Source organism: Tauraco erythrolophus, chromosome 1, assembly GCF_009769465.1.
Source record: "Tauraco erythrolophus isolate bTauEry1 chromosome 1, bTauEry1.pri, whole genome shotgun sequence".
Lineage (NCBI taxonomy): Eukaryota > Metazoa > Chordata > Aves > Musophagiformes > Musophagidae > Tauraco > Tauraco erythrolophus.
The window spans coordinates 26827399-26844821 of NC_141465.1; the positions used below are offsets into that span (position 1 = coordinate 26827399).

Genomic DNA, 17423 nt, shown 5'->3' on the forward strand with positions numbered 1-17423 from the left:
TTTTTCTGTATTTCAGAGGAGTAGGTACTGTGTGATTTTTATGAGTAGCAGCCTCAAATTGATTCACACTGTTGCACAAAGAAGGTCAAAACAGTCTTACAAAGCTTCCCTGATGGAATCTGAAGCTGATGACATACATTGATTTTAAAGTTACCTTAGGAAAGAATACGAGAGAGAGAAAGAGAAGGGAAAGCTGCTCCCCAGTAACCAGCTGGGAAAAGCAGTGATGGGGATTCTCTGAACAAGCATCCTGTCTGATACAGGAGGTGACCCCTCCAATCACATTTCTCATAGTAACTGTGTAATTGTAATGGGGACCAACTCTATCTCCCTTTTGATTATTCCTGCTCATGGCACTATTAACGTTGGTTGGGGCACACATGATGAGGTGCTGGTGTTGTACAATGGATGTGAAGCTTTACGCATGCAAATTACTGAGGAAATGCGTACTGAATTTGTAAATGGCTGTTATCTGCTGCGTTATTTATCAAGTACTGTAGTAATAAACTAAAATCTAGGGGGAAGGGTTGACGAGATTGTGCAGACTAAGGGGAAGGTGAGGAGATAAGAAAGCCCAGGAGAAAGGAGCACTTGGGATACAGGGGAGAGACTGCCACAGTGGCTCAGGGCTGGTGGGCAACAAGGCGCAGACCTGCCGGAGAAAGGCAGGCTACACGGCAGCCTTTGGAAGGTGTTACACAGGTTAAGTGTAGCACGGCATGCAAACAATGTGTGATCACCATTCAGAAATAATCACTTACTCATGACTCACATAGTCACAAGCAAAAGTTTGTGCTTACTGCTCAAGTGCGTTTTGACTGTGATGGATGTTCTGTAGCTGCGCATTGCAATGGTGACTTTCCGCTTGGCTCATAATGTTGCCCACTGTTCCCTGCAAATACATATCAGTCTACTACCTTGAAGGGATTTGTTCCCAGCCTTTGGTTGTGATTTTGACACCACGTCCTGAATTACTTCATAATGCTTAAAAAGCAAGTATTGAAATAAGCATCTTAGTGATTGGAAAAGGGAAATCTGTATCTGTACTTTCAGGACACAGAACGCCAACAGTAATCTAGAAACAAAAAAGGGGAAGGGGGTTTTTTTTTTGGTTTTGCCTGGCATGTCAAGTTTCAGTAAAAATTTGGAATCAGAAGAAAATAATAAAAAGATTCATCTTTTATGGTTATAAGCTTTTAGATAGAAGCAAGAAAAATTGATTAAAATCCTATTTTGAAATCAATAACAGCATTTAATTTTTTTGCCTTTTGTGTCTAAAATGATGTTTGGAGGAAATGTCAGAGGAGCGATTAGTTTTTGCAAGCCTAATTTTGCAGGATGTTCACCATGTTGACTTGTGACGGTGTTACTATTTATGCTCTGAATTTTTGCAGTGACAAGTGTTTGATTGATAGGTTATGTGCTTCACTCTTGTTTGACTATGTTGATGGAGGACTGTGTTCATTTTCTTGCTTTACGATAGGTTCTAGAACAAACTTCTGTAAATACAAATCATTTAAAAAGAGATAATTTCTCATTTACTCCCACTCTGAGATACCTAACATAAAACAGTTAAACGTTTTTACATCTCTAAGTGCCAGTTTACCTGCCAGATCCTTGGAATTTCTATGCATTTTAACACTATGTACGTTATTAGCCCTTTTATACTTAGTTCAATATTTGTGCTGTGTTAGGCAGACCTACAGAGCACCATCTTAATGCAACGAATTCTTGTGAAGTCACTGCTTGAAACTGTCAGATTGTCTTCTGTGAGGATTTCTTGATATTTTTTCCTGCCAACTTTCAAATTAGTGTGACATCTCCTGCCCTTTTTTTATCACAGGGACCACCACGATAACAAGTCTGTTTGAGCTGAACTTTCAGTTCAACAATATAGGGAGGATGGAGAATAAGGGAAAGGGTTGAAGGGAGTTAATTGCTTTTCCTCACTTTTTATGAGTTCCCAGAGAATGTGATCTTGGGTACAATGTAAAATGACCGTGAAAGACAAAGATGTTGTTTTCTAGACTAGTTAGATGCCTAAACAGTGGATTTGCTTTACTTCCACTGCTGTCAGATGTGCCCTCAGTTTTGAGAAACAGTCAAGTCATGGTGGACTGGAGTTTCACACTGCTTTGTTTACTCTTTTTTTGTCAGGGTATTTAGGTGCTTAGGTTACTTATAGCTGTCTTGCAAATCTATCTCTTAGAGACTTCTGAGGTAAATTTGCCTGATGCTTATATTTAAAGCCAATTTACACACAATTAAGAAACAATAGGGGTTTGTTTTTTTTTTTTTTCAGTGTCATTAGTCTATGGCATTGTGGCAAATTTGTTTCAACCAAAGACTTATACTGGGAAGAGGGTAGTGTCAGTCTAAGGCTTCAGAGCAATAGAAGTGGGCAGTAAAATCCCCAGAAATTGCCAGTCGTTGGTTAGTCTCACGGTATCAGTGACCTTCTGTAAAGGAGTATTTCTGTGTTATATGATGCAAAACAAAATGCAAAAAAGGAACAGTTTAATCTCTGAGGTTGCAGATTTGATTGCTGTTTCTGAAAATATGCATTTGTTGGCAGATATTAATGATACAACTGCTAATAATAAAATATTATTGAAGACATTTATATTAACTCACCTCTCAAATTAGGCTACAGTTTGTGATTCAGAAGTTTCTTTCATTTGTTGTAGAACACTGTGCATATGTAGAGCTTTCTGTAAATTTTAAGCAATTTTAATAATAGAACAACCTAATAAGGTATTAAGTGTTCTTTTGTAGTTCTGTTCTCTGCTCTTTAAGCTAGCAATTAAAAGCTCTTAATGTAAACAGGGGGATTTGTAGGAAGATTAACTGACAGGCTCTGCTTTGTGTTCTCGTCCCTCTCCTTCCATTTCTACACTAATATTAAAATAAATCTGGACACATTAATTTTCTCTACTTAGTAAAAAGTACTTAAATATGCATGTGAAATAACAGCTATAATGAAGGACATTACAGTTCTGTTCTTTTTTTTTCTTTAAGATTCCAAAAGCAGGCTGTATTCTGTAAGACTTTTATCTGTTTATCTTTAGAAGATGACAGCTCGCTTTCTAGATACTTTCTTTGTTCTTCTTTCTCCTAACTTGTGTAAAATGTTTTGTTGTCTTTGAGCTCAGGGCTTGGACTTGTTTCATTTGTCTCAATCCATCCAGTTGGCTTCACTTTCAACTAAACTTAGGGTGTCACTTCTCTGGCATAGCATACAGGTATTCTGTTACATTTCAGCTCTTTCACCTGACCAAACTGTGGAACAACTGCCTTTTTACTTATTCTTAGTCTGCAGAAGAGCAGCCTCATACAGAAATTTGTATAGTTTTCCTTCCAAAACTTAATCACATTCTATTTATCACATATAATTCTACAGTTATTTTCAAAACATAGTCAGGTATCTGTTTGCAATACTATCTTTTCCAGCTGCAGGAACCATATTAGCCTGAATCTTTATTTTCTTATATTTTTTTCTCCTTCTGTCATTCTGAATCTCTTTGGAATTCCCCAGTATGTTCATACGGTTGTATGTGCACACACCAAGATCATGTATGGATCTTCTGATTTCTCTCAGAAATTTGAATTATTTGAATCTAAGTGTGTTGTGGCTTTTTTTCCCAACTCTTCCCAAAGTTCACCAATTTAAACAGCCATTAAAATACAGTGCTATGTAACATTGCTATTCCTAATATTACTAAAGAGTGTTTGCATATGCATATTGCAATCAGTATTAATTCCTTTTATTTTAGCATTGCTATGCAAAAATATGTTTTGTAAAAGTAGTTTAATATAGAATCATAGAATCGTCTGGTTGGAAGAGACCTTCAAGATCATCGAGTCCAACCATTCACCCTGCACTGTCAGGGTCCCTAAACCATGTTGCTCAACACCAAATCTATAATGATAAGATAAGTGGATTCAGTCAGTGGAATGTGAGTATAGGTAGATTCACTCAGTGGCATGCCAGATGATTGCAACAGAAATTATCCACAAGGATATGGGAAAATATCCTTGACAGAAAATACCAGTTTCACTGTATGATGACTAAACTCCATTTACTGAGTGTATTCAGTTTTTTTCATGATTTGTAATGACTACCATTCTGATGTTTTTCATTAGTCTACTGCTGCACTAAGTAGATGCTTTTGCCTTGCTGCAAATGTTCCTGAAAAGATATTTTACTGTATTTTAATCATTCCCACAACTATCTTTGTATCAGTACTGATGCCAGTGCAGAGAAGCAAGAAAGAGTTTAAGAAAAGATTAAGTCAGTGTGGAAAAATGATCACATTCAGCACTGGTAGCAAATAAGTTATTGCAGCTATGCACACAGTGGAGTTTAGTGTTTCACTCTATTTTCTGAAGACTGGGGACAAAAAAAACACCCAGGCATAAGGAGCACGATTGGGCCCTGAAATGTCTAATTTAGATGCTATTTTCTTTGACACTTGTATCAGTCAAGTGCAAGATGCTTCAGTGAAGGGCCTAAATATAAGCTGCTGAGAAGCATAGTAGCCTACAGCAAAAAGTTATGGTTCCCTGTATTTGAAGGTTTTTTTTGCCCAGAATGTTTATATCCACTGACTGGGTCTGCATTGCTGTATGAGTCGATGGCCAGGGTTTGGCTCACAGCCGTAGTTTTTGCCACTGTATTGTACCTCAGTGTTTAGTAAGAATAGGACGGCATAGATTCCTACTGGCTGTTATTGATACTCCTTTGAACAAGATTGCTTTTGTGTTTGACGGTATATATTGTTTGTCCTTTTACCTATTAGTTGTTTTGTAATTCTCATCTGTATAAAGAATAATTAAATGCATTATGTACTAAAAGGAGCGACTGCAAAAGGTAAGCAGTTCAAATTTATGAAATGCCAGAGTTAAGAATGCAACTGAAGTCCTCCTTTGTTCCCTTTGTATAGGTGACTTAGATAATTATCTGAATTATGACAACCTTTTTTTTCTCTAGAACACCATCTTAATGATTTACATGTATCATATCACCAGCGTAGACGTAAGACTGCATATTTTCTTAATGGTATTTATATTGTTGCATACACCCTTGTTTGCAAAATGTTACTATAGTACCAAATATTGCTGCAGTTAGTGTATATTTTCATTATATACTTGCATTCATGAACAATTCACATTTTGGGTTCAATAGCAAGTTTCTTTTAAAGAACTTTGATCAAAATGTGGTTGAAATATCTATATAAAATAAACCTTTTGCAGAATTTATTCTTAGCAACATTTGTAAATAACTATCGTGCTGTTCCTCAAGATAAACATCAGTATTCGAGCAAAGTATAAATTGAAGCAAGAGGTTAAAAGTGATTGCCTTCAAAATCTCTAAATCCACATTTTGGAAACATGATTAGGATTAGTCAAAATTACAAAAAGCCTGAGTATTCAGAACTCCAAAATTAGAATAATTGAATGTTCATAACCTTTGTAAATGAAACTCTATATTTTGTGCATCATGTAGACACATAGTTTAGACAAATAATACAAGCAGTTTCGAGAATTTAAACTAATATTTGCATTTTTACAGAAAGATAAAGAAGACCAGTGGCTAGAGAAAAAAGTGCAGGGTAGTAGAGACCACATCATCTTAGAGCATCTTCAATGGACCATGGGTTATGAAGTACAAATTACAGCTGCCAACAGATTGGGTTATTCTGAACCAACATTGTATGAATTCAGCATGCCACCAAAGCCCAACATTATTACAGGTAAGTTAATTTTACAGTGTTTTCTCTCTTTGAATTGTTTGCTACTTGCAGTACACTAATATGTGTAGTTTAACATAAGGTAACTGAAGTCGTCTTTAACTGACAAAGCCCGAGACCTCATACTCTTATTATCAGCAAAGACTCGATTCAAAACCCTTAAACAGAACCCCGTTTCCTACTTTCTCTTAGCAATAAAGTCATTTGTAAGTGTAGAACAAACATGGACTCTTTAACCAATATGATGACAGTTAACAAGAGATACAGGATTTAAAATACATTGCTATACATTTTAAAATTGCCTTGTGCTGCCTGTTTGTGTGTTCTAAGCAACTTGTTAGAATTCTTGATTTTAGTCCAACTCAAAATATCTCTATGTATGCTTCAAGATACACATGTAATAAAAATATTTATTTTAGTGTCTGATGAGATTAAGACTTCAAATAGTCTTGTTTAGATACCATCTTACTGATTCACCCTAACATGGTGAACATACAGGCTTCCATTAGGCATATTTACAAGCTTTGAAATCTATGGAAATATTGTTCATATTTTTAGAGTGTGTAAATAGGAAGGATCGGAATTTTTTTAAGGAAAACTGCATGATATTTAAGAGTGAGCATGTTTCAGTAACTAATGTATCAAGATTTAATGCTTCCCAACATAAAGTTATATTTTGGTGCAACATTGTAAAACTACTTCATTCAAAATAAACCTAAAATATGATAGTAATTTCGATATATTATGGGTAATTTTAAATTTTATAAAGCAAGTGATATGAGGAAGAAATGTCATACCTTTATCTAAATTATAAGCTGATATCTTTAATAATAAATTCCAAATTAGATCAGTGTCTTCATTATGATTTTAAAATCAGGTGCTAAATCCTCTAACATGATATTTTCTATATCCTATATATTAAACTATTAGAATCAAACTAAAATCTTGCCAAATACATATAATGGCCAATATATTAAAATGTAAATGATATCAATACCTGTGTTTTAATCTGAGCATCTGGCTAGCATTGATCCTAGTAAAGTGGCAATGAATTTGAAGGAGCCATGGACTACTGCATCATTGTAAAAGTTTGAAATAACTGACTAATTTCTTTTCCGTATATTGCAAGTTTTCTTCAAATATATTTTCAGGAAAGTTGTCTCAAAATCTCTGCAAAATTTTTTCATATTCCATAGCAATTTGTTGATATCAGAAGCCTTGTTACTTGCATTTATAGAAAGGAATAGACGTTTGTAATTCATTAATAGGTTTAGATCCAGTTCTAGTACAAATACTGGGTTTATATGCTTGAATTGCGGTAGTGAGAGTTGATTTGCATCTTGATTGAAATTCAGGGCTTCAATAGGCCCAGTGTTTTTAAACAGATAGTGCCTTGTGATTGCCATCATTCAGAAATAAAATGTCACTACATGATCAAAAAAGAAATGTAGTAAAGCTTATTGTCCCATGGGACTAAAAATATCTATCAAATGGAAAAATAAATAAAACCTTATTTAGGTAGATGGAAGGGATAAGCAATTTTTTCAATTTTGTGTATTTAAAACACATATCTTTCTTGTTTTGCAATGCAGTCTATCTTTAACCTGTTATAATTATTTAAAGTGTTCCATATTATTGCCACAGCTGCTGTAACTGAGAGAAACATGACATGCCTGCATAAATGATAACGTACATGCTCTCCAGACTTTCAAGTAAAAAGCAGCTTCGTTAATTTAGTTTCAGAAGATAGAACGTTTTTCTCTGAACAGTTTTATAGGTATTTAGGGATTTTTTCCTTTCACTGCTCTCCCATAACCTCGAAGTAGTTGTAAAAAGTCTGTTAAACTATTTAATATCAGGTATTCTTTATATGAATCCTTATTGCAATGATAATTGTGGAACTAATTAGTTTCCTTGACAACTGTTTTTGCTAAGCCCGAAAAGAGTGTGAATTTCCCATCACAAGAACATTCTGTAGGCGATTTTTAGAAGTGTGTCAAAAGACACTTAGAGTCAGTGGAACATTAATGTTCATATTCATTACTCAGTATGGGTATTTTGTTTTGAAATGGCATAATATTATTATTGCAATATATTTATAACATGATTGCAAAAGTACGCAAAAAATCCCAAACTTGATAGATAATGTGTATAAAATGCTTAACTTTGAGCAGAATAATTCTTTCTGATACCAGTTAGTCAGCTCGGGTGATACACTATTTATCTGCTTTGAGGTTTTGGTATTTGCTGCTAGGCATCTGCAGCTAGGCATCTACATGTAGGTCCAAAGAAGGACATAGGCAACAAGAATGAAATTAGGTAGACTTTTGAATGAAATCTGCATCACTTATCCTGTGCTCATTAGTTGCTTCTGATGACTGAGATTCCCTTCCTCATTATTCATGTAATTATTAGAAAAGTTTCTAAGAATCATGAAGGTTTTCATCTGTATGTGCCCAGATCTGTGGCACTTCAGCTGAACTGAGTGTCTCTGTCTTGCTCTAAATGTAATTAGAAAAAAATAAGGTATCTGTAAATCCTATGTATGCAATCTGGTGGATATTATTTATCCCAAGAGAATTTGGGGATCCGCTAAGTATCATGATGGTTAACTATACCTAACATGCTATAATGGTGAAAACGTGTGCAAGCTAATGCAATTAATCAGAGAACTGAAGAGAAATGGAGGCAAGGATACATTTGTTTTCCTTCAATTGGTGCTCACCAGGGAAATGGGAGTTGTCACAAGAAATGAATGTTTGGTTCTGATTCCTGCAGAAAGAGCTTGCTTATGCTTTCAAGAGTCATTGGATATAAGGCAGAAGTAGTAATCCCTGAGGGCAGGAACTGGAAGCAAAAATTCTACTTATGTGAATTCACAACTCCTGTGGGCACTGAGTCCACAACTTCTGCTTGCTATGTAAGTGTGAGCAAGTACCAGTTCCTGGCTGGCAGTCAGATTCTATAATAACACAATATGATGATCTTCCATTACCAATCTTATGTCTAGGAAGGAGCCTGAGGCTGCAAATTGCTGTCTGGTATCGGTGAGGTGTATAAATGAGAAAGACATTGTCCTGGTTTCACTTTGTTTTCATTGTCCTTTAACTTTTCACATGGTTGGCTTCAGCAGCCTCCAACTATAGATCTACTTGATTTTGTAATTTCTGTTGTTCAGCTTGTAACATGGTGTCCATCCACCAAATCACTCAAATTTGTATTCAGAATTTGTAATCTTTTTAATAAAAGTTTCCCGTTTTTCTGAAGAGTTTACCAATGGAACCTTGCACTGACTTTGAGAAATACTCAGCAAATCAACTTCTTAAAACACTTTGTCTTAAATAAAGTATATATAAATATATTCATGTATGTGTATATGTTTATACATACATTACTGTATATTATATCCATATATATACAATTTTACATCCTACTTTTTTGAGTTATTTGTTGTATTCAGCAATGCCATCTTTGTATTTCACTTTTTACTTAGGCGTATGAGCATTCATTTAAGAATCATGCCTTGAAGAAAGAGTGGCATGGTCTTAAATGTAGTATTTTATGTATTCTAATATCTCACTAGGGATGTTAGCTGGCAGTACTTACAGATAGATGCAACTGTAACATCAGTGTTCTTGCCTCTGAGTGAAGTCTTTATCAGATTTTAAGTACTAATTTGTGACATTTTCAAAAATTTTGTTCTGGCTTCTCTATAGTGCTAAGCTGCTTCTAGTCCTGTGAGAAAAAAGGAGATTCTCAAAGGAGCCATGTGCCTTAGCTCTTAGCTCATTATCAGTGTTAGGACAGCATAGACTAACCTCTACAGCCATAACAAACCCTCTGACTAGGTGTCACTGGGAACAGACGAACTCCATCAGCTCCCAGAGCTGACACTACAGCCCATTTTTATGGGTCCATTTACTCTTTCTTAGTAGGGCAGAGAGAGAAATCCTGTCTTTGTACTGTGCAGCTGGCATGAAAGCGTCCAAATCAGCTGTCATTCTGAACCATTACTATTGCAACCTAAAAACATGTCTACAATTTTAGATTAAATGAATCTTAAAAGAAAATTAAATGGAAGACATTAAAAGAGAATACTTTGTGCAAGCATTAGATATATTTTCAGAAATTAGTGACAGAAGATTTATGCAGGTGCTGTCTTCCAAAGACTTTTATCCAGTCAGTGCAGTTTCTCCAGAAGGCTAGTAGATGTATTAAAAATAGCTGCAAGTTGAGATTTATCATAACTTTTCTCTTCTTCATTATAAATTAATAACTTGGCACAATAGTGGGAAAATGAGAAAAGCATTTGGACATAATAAGAAGCCCTTAGACCTATTTTTCTTACTTTGTGATATTGTTTGGTTTAGGTTTTTTAACTTCCGATACTACATGAACATCCTGGAAAAGTTTTAATCCCTCATCTCATTTACTTTTTTTTTTTCAATGCATGTCTGTCACCAATGCTTAAAATCATGTAGTGATAGGCAAAGAGGGACAATCTAATACATGGTATTTTCTCTTATCATCACTAGTAGCAAAGATGATGGCAAACATGATTTTTATCAGTAGTTTTTACAAAAAAGCAGCTTTATGATCTCTAGTGGTGTCAAAGTGAATGAAAAGTAAAAATAGCTCCTATCAATGCTACAGGTATGTGTATATATATATGTATTTGAATTTGTCTATGTACATTTTATGATGTGTTACATAGACAAAATAGGACTTTTGCATGATACAGACAGTGTTTTATTAGAATAGAAGCTTAATGAACTTTTTAATTCAGATACTGAAAAGTACTAAATACAGAAAAATAGAAATAAGTCTCCCTGATGCCCACAATTTTCTCTCAGGGTGAGTCCTTTTATTTAATTTTGCTCTCAGTCAAGCAATTAATTGTCTTTTTTTTTTTTTTTTTGGTAAAAATAAGTTCTATATGATCCATGTAGCTTGCATAAGTTTTTGTTCCTGTCATGTCTTGCTGCCAAACAACAGACTGTCTTCCTGTAGGTGCTCTCCTTATCTCTTACATCCCTTCAACCCTGATCCATGGGCTGCAAGAGATACCCTGGGGCACGATCTGCCTTGCTCTGAAGGGAGATATAACCTCATTTTTCTCCAGAAGGGTTGACTTGACCCTGACGATGCATCAGCTAAGAGAAGCAGAAAAGCAGACTTCATTCTTGTTTTCAGTAGCCCACCACAAAACTACATAACATTTGTTGACTCCATAATTACGAATAAACTTCCAATATGAATAGTTCTTATGTCCTTTGAAGCATTTTCCTTAGATTTCAAATCATTTCAGATTTGTTTGAAATCAAATTTTAGCTGATTAAAATGAAGCCTCAAGGTCACGGTATCACGTAAAAGCGTGCTCGCGTGACCAAGGCCTCTACTGTCATTACCATTAACCTTCCTTGCTGCAAGAGCCCTTTGCTGGCTCATGTTCAACTTGGTGTCCACCAGGACCCCCAGGGCCTTTTCTACGAAGCTGCTTTCCAGCTGGGTGGCCCCAGCCATATACTGACTAGAGTTTTCCTCCCCTGGGGCAGGACTTTGCATTTCCCCTTGATGAACTTCCCCCACACACAGCCGGTCACTCCCCCTCCCCCACCCCCAGGAATGAGGGAGAGAATTAAAGGATAAACGGGAAACCCGTGGGTTGAGATAAGAACAATTTAATACAGATGATTTAATACACAGGATAGATGCTCACCACCCCCTCGTATGCGAAGCCCGTCTCGTCCCGAAGCTGCAATCCCGGACAAACGCGAGGCCCCAAAATAGAGAGGGGCAGAGAGAGAGAGAGAGAGAGAGAGAAAGAAGAAAGAAAAAACCAGCAGAGCAACAGCGCAGCAAGCGCAAAAGAGCAAAAGCACAAAAGCCCTTCTTCCCAGCTGCCCCTCGCTTTTATACTGGGCATGACGCTGCATGATATGGAATACTAATTGGCCAGTTTGGCCCTCAATCTTAAGTTCCACCACAAATCACAAGGGGAATCGTGTCCCCCTTGTCCCACCGTGTTCCTGCACTCCAGCACACTGAAAAGTCCTTGGAGTTTCACTTCCAATGACAAACATCAGCTTGCTATCAGCATTCTTCTCAGAGTGAGCCTCTGAGTAAAACCAAAACACGGAGCTCTTCTGGCTGTTAAAAAAAAAACTCTGTCCCAGATAAAACTAGGACATGGGTGTATCAGCCACTCCTTTGAAATTTGTGTCATCAGCAATATTGCTGAGGGTACGCTCTGCCCCATCATGCAAATCATGGATGATGTTGAACTGGATTGGACCCAGTATTGACCCCTGAAGTACACTGCTAGTCACTGGCTTCCAACTAGACTTCACGCCATTGATGAGAACCCTCAGGACTTGACCATTCAGCCAGTTTTCAGTTCCACCTTACTATCTGCTTATCCAGTCCATTTATCAATAACTTCTCTGTGAGAATCTTATGGGAGATCTCATGAGGATCTTATGGGATCTTAATGGAAAGCCTTACTGAAGTCAATATAGAAAATATCCACAGCTCTCCCTCATCTACCAAGCCAGTGATTTCATCATAGAAGGTTACCAGGTTGATCAAGCATGACTTTGCCTTTGTGAATCCATGCTGACTACTTCTGATGGAATAGTTCTTCATGTGCCTGGAAACAGTTTCCAGGATTAGTTGCTCCGTTACCTTCCCAGGGACTGAGGTGAGGCTGACTAGCCTGTAGATCCCCAAGCCCTCCTTCCTATCCCTTGTGAAGCCAGAAGTGACATTTACTTCCTTCCGTCCTCAGACATTTCTCTCTATCTCTATGATAATTCAAAGATTATTGAGAAAGGCCTTGCAATGACAGCTCCGTCAGCACACGTGGGGATATCCCATCAGAGCCCATGGACTTATGTGTGTCCAATTTTCTTAAGAATTCCCTGATCTGATCCTTGCTCTAGAATTTCCTCGTGTCTCCAGATCCTTAGATTTCCAAAGGCAATGATATCTCTGTTATTTTTATTTTCTAGGTTTCTGTTTATAGCTCTTCTTCCCATAAAACCTAACCAAATTTCTTACTTCCTCACTTTCACTTCAGTAGCAACAACAGCATTCTTCAGGCCAGGCTGGCTTTCAGTTATATTTTCAGTATTTTTTATCTTAGTACTCTATCAGTAAACCATGTGCTTTTGCAGGTACAAACTGTCTGGTTTTTACATTTTAGAACAATTCCGTAGGTAATGAACAAGGAAAAGGCTGTAGGTGTTCCTTCTTGAGCATTTTGCAGAACTGCTGGTAAGCAAAGTTAGTCATTAGTGATCATGTGTAGCTCGGTTGAAGAGAAGCCCTTTTCAGGTACAATGTGTTATTTCAGAACAGGGCCACATTCTGAGGCAGAGTTGGCTATGGGGTGATGGCACCAGTTGGGTTCTGGTACTTATTCCTAGTTGTAGGGAAAGTTACATTGTATCATTAAAAGTTAAATAGGAGAATCCTGAGGATTAGTGGTCATCTTTTTTTGCAGTCTCTTTCCATAGAAGAAACTAGACAGGCCTCCAACAGCTGCTTAAGCCAGGACTAAAAGGCATTACTTGTTGCTTTTCAACTGCCTGTTTAAATGTCTTGAAATGTACTGATTCTTCATAAACAACATTTTGGCCTGATTTTCAACCTATAGCTTGTGACCACACTGCCTGTCCATGTATGTGCGTGCATATACCTGCACAAACATCCATCAATTTGTGTCTTGTGATAACTTTGGAATGCAGTTGACAATTTCACTAAATTTACCAGAAAGCAGATGCTTCAAAAATAACACATTCCCATATACTTTTTAAAAATAGATGCCTGAAGATAGAAGTAAAATTCTTGTAGCTCAGTAAGGAAAATACTTGGAATCATTTGGGAAAGAATAGTGTAACTTTCTGACCCTTGATCTTTGCACCGGCTTGGATAGCAACAACCAATTTAAACCAAGAAAGAAAAAGCACAGAAGGGGTTTGAAGATATTTCCAAAGGCAAAATTTCCATTCCAAGGATCAGAAATTTTAAGAGCATAGTGGGTACCTCTTTTGTAGAACTTTGTGCATTACAAGGTTCCTCAGTCTGTCTCTACAGCTTTGAGTAATTAGGTTTTTGATTAAATCTAAAATGAAAAACAAAATGCAGTAGTCAAAAAGAAAAGCCTTGAGGATATTAGTCTCCTTGAAGCTCTGATCATATTCCCAAGGCAAGGAAGAGCTGCAGCATTACCATTGTGAAGTTACCTGCATAATTTCCTTATAGGCTGAAGGATATTTTTGTTCCAAAATTAGAACTTGAAGACTTTTGTCTGACTTTTGTTCAGATCATAATTCTGAGCTAAAAGTGTAAAGCAAAGTCTTTGGCATGTATTACTATATTGGCAGAATTTTTGTTTGTTTGTTTTCTGAAGTTCTGAAGACAGTAGAGGGAAGAGATTAAGTGTGCCTTTGAGATCTTATGCTTTGAGCACAGGAGTTCATAGGAATCACACCAATCAGATAAATTAATATCTGAAACATCAGAAAGATGATAGCCTCCCTCTAAACTTACTTGCTTATGTTTTGCAAACTAGTACTAGAATTTGCTGAGTAAGAGCCATTTCTCATCAAATCCTGGAGATGAACGTTGTTGTAAGTGATAGGGCATGTTCTTGCTGTAGGCTAGAACCAGTTGTGTTTGCTCAATTCCCTTTAAAGACTAGCAGTTTTTACATAAAAAGGGATAGAAGTCGCTTATGAAAATTGATAGAACTTAAATGATGTGAATCAGAGAGACAAAAAGTCTTACACTATTAGTACCATCAGAGATGTTCATAGGCAAAAAAAACCCAACCTTTTTTTTATAAAATATAATTCTTAGAGTATAGCTGTCACAGAAATTAACTACCACTGAATACTAGAAAAGCAATAGAATGCTTTCTAGAAGAAAACAAGAAATAGTGAAAGAGCTACTCTGTATTCACAGAACGTCTGCTTCAAAAGGAATTGATTTTATTTTTTTTTCTTTGTGACTTTAAGTTTGCTTATTTTTTTGAATGCTATGAGAAAAAAAGAAAATCATCATAGATGTTGAATGTTGAAGTGCTAGGCCACACTTTGCAAGTATGGTGCTCTTATTCACTTAGAATATTTGTTATAGGAATTGCTAGCATTATGTTGCTTTATGATTAAAAAACCCCTAAGTGCCAATTAGAAGATTAAATTTTTAGATATATTCTCTAAACATATTTAAAAGCTGTGATATGAAAATAACTGTGGAAGTTTAATGTGTCAAAGATTTTTTTGCTATGAATATAAGGACCAAACTATTTAAGTCGTAATAAAAAGAAATGGTTGTGAATTTTAAACGGCTTGAACTATCATAAATTCTTTTAAAATGTGTATCATTGAAAACACCACAGTAGAAATATGTGTGAAGATGCGTTTAAGTCCATACTAGTTATTAGTTTATTTATATTGCTGTCTTTTCTACTTGATAGTTACCTACACTCAGATGTATATTTGTGCAAGAAAAGGGACATTCATGTTATAAGAGGATAATGTATTGGTTAAACATTATGCATCCACATCCTGAAGACAAGATTCCCACCAGAACATATTCACAAAACAAGAGCTCTGTGATTTAAGCTGAATTCGATAAGTGTTGCAAAAAAAAAAAAACCCTGAAAGATTAAAATCCTAAAACCTAAAAAACGCTTTAATTTTGGGTAGCACTTAAATTCTGCATGTCTTGATCATGTGTTTGTGGAAAGAGATACTGATTTAGCCACCACTTGCCTTTCTCTTCAGACTGTGAGCTCTCTAGCATAAAAGACATACCACAATATATTTGTGCTAAAATGTCACAAATTGTTCTCTACACTGATTTTAACCTTAAATAAATTCTTTTAAAGCTTAATTATAATAAGGGACAGATATATTACAGTTTAAATGAAAAATGAAGAGCTTAACAGTTTTCATCTACTTCCGTTGCAATTTCTTTTTTCTTTTCTTTCTTTTTAAAGTAGATAAATTAAGATGTAACCAAGGTTATTGTTCATACTACGCAAGATTTTCTACATTTCAATTTCTTTTGAAGTCTCTTTTGAAATGGTAGCCTAACACTAATATTAGGCACTAGTTACTGTGTCACTGTAGCTGAAAAAAAAAATCCAGTCAAGGAGATTAAGATGTTTAAACATACACTGTATTGCATAAACTTTACTGTAGTATCTGCCAAAATATGAACTTTCAACTTAAATGTTAGTAGAAAATACATATACGAACTTCATATATTGCATTGGATTGTATCCAGACATACTGTGTGGACTTGAATATCTAAGTTCCATGTTTTGCAAAGGAACTTATTTTTGTTCCCACCTTAGTATTACAGTCAGTATCTAATTACCCAGCTGCTTGTGCTAATTGCATTGGTCATTCATATTTTAAGAGAACTTATGTCCCTATTATTAATGCCAGTTTTGACAGTGATCTGTCCTGAACTCGTACAGTAATTCAGGAACAAGATAAACTTATTGGCAAGAAGGAACAACTAAAAAATTTTCTCTCTTCTTTATCCCCATGCATGATGAGAATCTCCTTCTAATGTAATTATTGACTTTTTTTACAGTTCCTTCTTTCAGCCTATGGGCTGGTGTTTGTTGTTGCTTCAAATATTCACTATTTCTGATAGATGTTGCATTGTAGTTTTCCGAGTTCCATGTACCTCCAGCATGAAAGGCTCGTGAAAGATTGTATTTAGATTGGGCTTGGCTGAATATTTTTGAATCTCAAGAGGAAACAAGAGAGTTGGTCACATGCTCCAGGTTAAGTGCTTAAATAAATTGTTTTAAAGTTAGACCAAAATGTTTACCACTTTGGCTACTGTGGAGCACAACATGTTGCTGCTTTGTTGTCCAGATTTGTCCAGAGCACTTCAATGGTTACGATTTACTTTACACTTTAATCATAATTTGACATTTCTATTAGAATAATGTCTTTCAAATGATTGTCTTTGGCACAATGTAAATATTAAATGAATTACTTTTTCTCTTTTCTCTTTCCCACTGTCACTTTTTTCTTTTTGATACTTTATTTTTCATGCTTAATCAACTTTTTCACTTTTTTCTCAAATTTACTTCTTTTTCACAATCGTGATTTACTGTAACGATTCTTATCCACACAGATAGATGCTGTGAAGCTACTAGACGTGAAAATGGAGGCCAATCCCTGCAGCTAAATGCTGCTGGTTTCTCTTTCATTGTAGTCATAAGTTTCTGGTGCATGTTTTGATGCTGTTGATAAGGCAAGCAATATGTTTTCTTCCTTTTCCTCTTAATTTTATATTTACAGGAAAATAATCACAGACATGTATAAAAAATTGTACTTTTCTATAGCTGTTCTAAAGTTTCCATTCCTAGTTAAGATCCTAAATAGTGTGATTACTTCAGTCTATGCATGCAAAATTCTTCATCTGGCTTTTTGGAAACATTGTAAAGTTCTGTGACCAATTCAATGGATGATGCTTGTCTGACAGAAGTTGGAGAATGTGACCTATTGAATTTGATCAGTGTGATTTGATTCTATTTTATCAACTATATTTTTCTTATAAGAAATCTATGCATAGACCTTACCATTGTGAGTGACATGCCTTTCCAGGGGCACCATCAATTGGTCTTTCATAGAGCATTTT

General features: G+C 35.8%; 1 protein-coding gene across 1 annotated transcript in view; it reads left to right on the forward strand.

The window, feature by feature from the left end:
- NCAM2 (neural cell adhesion molecule 2) overlaps positions 1-17423 on the forward strand; it is a 151941-nt gene that overhangs the window by 108403 nt on the left and 26115 nt on the right. Inside the window, exon 14 of the mRNA XM_086616061.1 lies at positions 5573-5753. Coding sequence (XP_086472187.1) covers positions 5573-5753 — 181 coding nt within the window. The remainder of the gene's footprint in view (positions 1-5572; positions 5754-17423) is intronic.